The 5,852-nt window shown below is 39.7% G+C and overlaps 1 protein-coding gene across 1 annotated transcript; it reads left to right on the forward strand.

The window, feature by feature from the left end:
- LOC104521156 (actin-1) lies at positions 1-4,301 on the forward strand (the record flags this gene model as incomplete). The annotated part of the gene is made up of 3 exons (XM_010163066.1): positions 1-129; positions 1,728-1,856; positions 4,191-4,301. Coding segments are annotated over exons 1-3 (369 nt in total), but the record flags the coding sequence as incomplete, so codon positions are not given.
- Positions 4,302-5,852: the final 1,551 nt, after the last annotated feature.

Genomic DNA, 5,852 nt, shown 5'->3' on the forward strand with positions numbered 1-5,852 from the left:
ATGTGCGATGACGATGAAACCACTGCCCTTGTGTGTGACAATGGTTCTGGGCTTTGCAAAGCTGGGTTTGCAGGAGATGATGCCCCAAGAGCTGTATTTCCATCCATCGTTGGGCGTCCTCGCCATCAGGTCAGTTGGTACCAAAGTAGAAGTGCTGTCTCGTTTGGGTGGTTGGGTTGGGGGTTTTTTTGAGACTTTAGACATGGGAGTGATAAAGCATCAGATTTATTCAAGCAAAACTCCCGTTGGCCTTGTAGGAGTTTGGCTTGTTAACTGGAGGATTGAGCTGTGTGTCTTCAGGGTAAAGCTCTTGATCCTTTGGAAAAGGTGTTCTTCAGCCACAAAATGTTGACTATAGAACACGAGTGTTTCAATGGCATGAAGGTGTCTTATGAAAAAAAAAAACCACAAAACAACTTGTTGGATTAATTAATACTTGCTATGGCATGAAGGTGTCTTATGAAAAAAAACAAAACAAAACAACTTGTTGGATTAATTAATACTTGCTGTATCAAAACAAAGAAAAAAGATGGGCAGGACATTGGTAACATGAGAAACCAAATGAATAATAGTGATAAGTTCCTTTTCGTGTTCCATTAAGCAACAATATGGCCCAATAAACTTCTAGCACATCATTTCATCAACTGGAAAGGATAAATGTGGCTTTTCTTGACCTTGGAAAGGGTCTTTCTGCTTAATTAGTTTCCTAACAGTTCCTTTCTAAATAGAAGATGCACATTTTTGTTCATTTTATTAATATCTGAGTCAGATTTTATTTTTCTGGGCTGTAAAAACCCTTCCCTGAAGTTTTGTGTGTTCTTTTGCTGAGATAAATAAGCTTGGTTTGACAGGCATCAAATCTGAAACATTTTAAAGAATGCATTTTGAAGATAAATCCATAAATTGTTGGAGTTGAACGTCAGTGGTTGAAAACTTGTCCATTCTTTAACCTCTCAAATTGTTCCTTGGCTTTTATTGGTGATTAGAGCTGGCGTGTAATTTTGCAGAGTTAAGCATCTCAACAGCTCTGTTATTGAATCTATGGAATGAAAATGTATCCATGACAAAAATTAAATGTTTTTATGCTAGTTGATGAATAATATATTACCTCATATGCTGTTAAATTATTTGGGGCAATCATGATAGGCTTCCTAATGCAAACATCATCTAAACTTAGTAAAACTATTAGTTAATACGTGAAGGGTCTTTTAGAAAATATGTCTTTGTTTTAAATAAATTCATGTGCTTTTTTTTTTTTCCCAAAATGTATGTTTTTCAAAACCATTTCACTTCCAGCGAGGGGAAATAATGTCACTGTTTAAAGGCAGTAGTGGAACTGCCTAGACACAAAGTACAACTGAACATATAAAGTAAATCCAGGGATTATATATTTTTCACCTATAATTCCTTCCCTTTATCCCTTTGTGCAACGACAAAGGACCCGTCCCTTGTGGAGAGCCATGAGTTTGCTGGTGCACCAAGTGTGAGATACCTTCCTTCCTTTTTGAAGCTGCTTTGGTCTTCCTGGTGTGTTGATAGGGGATGTTAGGACAGGGTAGGTGGGTACCGATAAATTCACACTTTAGTTCCTTGCATGTTTTTTGGGGTACGTTCTGGAACAGCCACAGCAGGTACAATATGTCACGTGAAGTTTTAGCTTTAAAATGCTATTCAATCTCTAATGTGCAAGATATACTGCACTAATATGAGAATAATACACTTTTCAGGGTGTTATGGTTGGAATGGGTCAAAAAGACAGCTATGTAGGGGATGAAGCACAAAGTAAAAGAGGAATCCTGACGCTGAAGTATCCCATCGAGCATGGAATCATCACTAACTGGGATGACATGGAAAAGGTGGGTGTTTGTTTTTTAATGTAACATTGTTGAGACATCATCCATCATCTTATCCAAGATGTACAATTTGTTATTAACCTTCTTGCAGACCAAAGGGAAAATCTGTGAAGAATTTGTAACCTCAGTATAGGTAGAGGGATAGTCCAGTATGCCAGGACAGGAGCTGATCAGCTCTTGGCACTTCTAGAGTTACTATTATTTAAAAAAGTAAATGTCTATAACTCATCAGATTTGGCAGTCTGTTATAAAAGTACTTTATGCTTTATCCATATTGTTTTCAATCTTGAAGTTCACACTGAGGCAGAATGTTTGACAATGACAGAAAGTAGCTGAACTAAAAGAAAAAAAAGTACAGGTTGTGATTCATCAGAGGTGAATCAGAGAAATATTAAAGATACGTTACTGAAGTTGGGAACCTAACCTGTGAGACAGAGAGGTGATTTTCCCTCCTCAGTATTTGCCTACATGAAGATGATGATGGCTGATGCCCACATCTCCTATTGCATATGACATTCTCCCTGTCAGTTAAAGAGGAAAAGACAGATTGGGGATTTCTATCTTACACTAACCCTTTGAGAGCAGGGATTTTTTTCCCCTGAAGCATGTTTTTCTGTTGCCAATTCCAGTTAGCTTTTAATGTTTGGATGGCAAGAAGGCATCTTGATTCCCTATCAAACATGACTTTCTTGGCATGTGGCCAGTGCAATGACCTCTCTGTGAAATACCCACTTAAGTATGTCCCAGACCAGGTGCAGGTGATGAGGTCTGCTCGTGGCAGAGGCTGGAGGGGCAGGAGGAGTCCTAAGGGCCCTCTTGCTCTGATATCCTTGATGTTCTGGTCTCTTTGGGAAGTATCTGAGTCTGTATGTGGAGATATCGTACCTCCTCATTAGAGTCAGGCTTGCAACTCGGTCCCTTGTTGTCTCCAGGTGGAATAGTATGGGAAGGAAACTCCACCAGCAAATCCTTCTAGTGATGTTTTCCCCTGGAAAATACCACTGAAAGGAAGACACGGGGCTGGTGTCCTTGTGTACTCACACTTGCTGAGATGAGGTGTATGCAGTTCTAATACTGCATGTGTATCTAAAGTCAGTTATTGTGTCATATTCATGAACCCAAATTGATAAGTGCAGTGTTCCAAATGAACAGACCAAAGGTGATCCAGGAGCAACACGAGTTCCTCAGTTCATATTTGGAAATAAATTGCCCACCTACTCCTCTAGATGGAAGCATAGTATTTGCATTTCATTATTTCACTGTGTCCTGGGAGGACACCTTGCTTGTTTCTGCAGAGCAAAAAGTCAACCTCATGTATCCCGTGATGTTTTTCTTCCTGTTAATTTTCCTGCTCTCTACATTCAGCAAGAAAATCTGTTTCTCTGTAGGAAAAAAAATAAAAATTGGAAGTCATTATTTTATGTTCTTCCCTCAGCAATTGGTTTCTACATCTGGGAATTGTCCTGTGTATAACATACTGGTATGTGTTCTTCCTCTGGGTGATGCTGGGTGCTAGAGCAGATTTTCTAAAATCTAGTTAGGAAAAGGAATTGGAGAAGATAGAAAAGGTGGCACGTGCTTTACTGTAGCGTGAACTCACGACTGATTAATTGATTGATTTCAGGGTGTAATGTGGTGGAGGCTCCAGGCAGTGCTGTAAATCAAATAAGGGTCAGATACTGTATGGGTTCTTGTAGGCTGAACTTCTCTCTGTCACTGAAATGGCTGAAGGAATTGCTTGTGACAGCGAGTCCCTAACCCAAACTGGGCTAAAAAAGACTGGAACTAGGAAATTTAGTTACTCTGTGTAAGTAAAGAGTTTGATTCTGGATTTACTGGGTGAAAAATCTGTGACTTAAAGGGCCTTTTGCTTCATTGGAAGAAAATTCTTTAGGAATCTAAATAATTAGATTTCTAAAGAGCATCTTGGCAATGACTTGCAAGTAGATCAGTCTCCGAGCATCATGGAGAAGTATTTCCAGGTCTAACTCCTCAGAGCCTGGCTCAACTTCTGTATGAGAGCACTGGAGGTGGGAACTCACTAGTGTCCCTGCTTAGAAAGGATGATCTGTGCTCTAGGGAATCCTAACTGGAAGGACTCCATTGTGTAGGTTATATTCTGTTGTTACATAGAGTAGAAACCTAATGGGTTTGTTTCTAATTTGGAGTTGAATTTGGCAGATTTGCTCTTGCGTGCTTTCTGTCTATTTTAATATGTCTGTAAAAAAAACCCAAATAAAATATCACTTATACTGTATTTGAAAAGCTTTCTGTGTAGTTCTGTGGACAGAAGAAATGATTCTGAGAACACCTTTTTAAAGTGATTTTCATTTTTAGATTTGGCATCACTCTTTCTACAATGAACTCCGGGTTGCGCCGGAGGAACATCCCGTCCTGCTGACCGAGGCCCCCTTGAATCCCAAGGCCAACCGTGAAAAAATGACTCAGGTAATCGTCTGAATGTTGTGCTGCAGATCATTTCTGCACAGAAGCAGCTAAAAAACATAAATACTCCTGGGCATTCAATTTTCTTCTTAATCTAGGAGGTAATCCCTTAAAGGTTATCGTGCGGGCTAAACCAGGGTGAGAGAGCTAACGCTGCTGCTCACGCAAGTTCTCTGGATGGCCCTAAGATGTTTTGTACTTTGTGGCAGTGAGATATATGGAACCAGGCTCTTAAAAGCTTGATGGAATTTTCTTTGTTCACCAGACTGTATGTGTGCTCAGTTCTGGAAATGGGGAAGCTGGAGGCTAAGGTGGCTTCTGGTGCTGAGTTTTGGTGTGTAGATAATGTCAACCCAGGATTCATATAATTTTTTGGGTGGAGTTATGAGTCATCGATGTATTTAAATCTGAGGTTTGCAAGAGCTGTGACAAGGGTCATGTACCAGCTGAATCACACTTCTGTGTGAGTTTTGGATCAAAGATGCCTTTTATATGCCTACCTCTGGCCACCAAGGGTGCTCAACTTGTAGTAGCACCTCACCTGGTGCTATACCAGCTCCTGCTTTCTACTCTGGAGACTCTCACTTTATCAACACTTTTGCATCAGATAAAATGCTAGTTATCTCATGAGAATTGCATTTTTTTTTGGAAGATTTGAATAAAGATGTTTGAAGGTCATCATGCAGGTGACTTTGTGGAGGTCCCAACTAGAGCATGTCTTCAGGGATCAGGGGAAAATTGTTCAAAAACTGGGAAGTTTGTGCTTACTTGGGAAAAGGAGTTGATTGAAGCATTCAGACTTACACGATGCTTTGCCTGTGACGTACCCAGTCTGATTAGTAAACTCAGATCAATCAACATCTGAAGTTTGTATATTTTAGAGCAGCCTGTTGGGCAGAGTCCACGGTATAAATTTAGCCAGTGATGTAACCAGAAGTAAGTGTGATTTAAATACAGATATAGGTATAAAATCACCTGGGAAAATTAGATGTGGCTCCACACTTCCCTTTGTGCCCACTTTTGGCATATATTTAACAGGAAGATTATGTATCAATTTAGCAACGGTGTAAATAAAATCATTAAGTAGTGAGCTTGACAGCACGCGTTACCGGGAGATAATACAACTGGGAGATAAAAACCAACAACAGACCTTATGAAAACCCTAGTTTATAACAACCAGGAAGTGTGGTTCATACAATAGACATGTCTAGGACCGTTTCTCTGTCATTATACTGTAATGACAAATCCTGTTTTCAACATTGTTTAAAAGCTTATTGTTTATAACTGATTGCATTAAACTCATTGCGTGAATTAGCTGCGGAATATCAGTAATGAGTGTATTCTTTAATTGAAAGCATACTTTTCATTAGAAGTAGATTTCATTGGCAAAGGTATTAGTTTATGAAATCCAAAGTTTAAGTTTAACCCCCTGCTGTCAGTGGCACTGTGTACAATGGAGGTGATGGAACCACCATCCCTGGAGTTATGTAAAAGACGTGTAGCCGTGGCACTTAAGGATGTGATTTAGTGGTGGAGTTGGCAGTGTTGGGTTTA

The sequence above is a fragment of the Antrostomus carolinensis genome, unplaced genomic scaffold, assembly GCF_000700745.2.
Source record: "Antrostomus carolinensis isolate BGI_N321 unplaced genomic scaffold, ASM70074v2 scaffold12912, whole genome shotgun sequence".
NCBI classification, from domain to species: domain Eukaryota; kingdom Metazoa; phylum Chordata; class Aves; order Caprimulgiformes; family Caprimulgidae; genus Antrostomus; species Antrostomus carolinensis.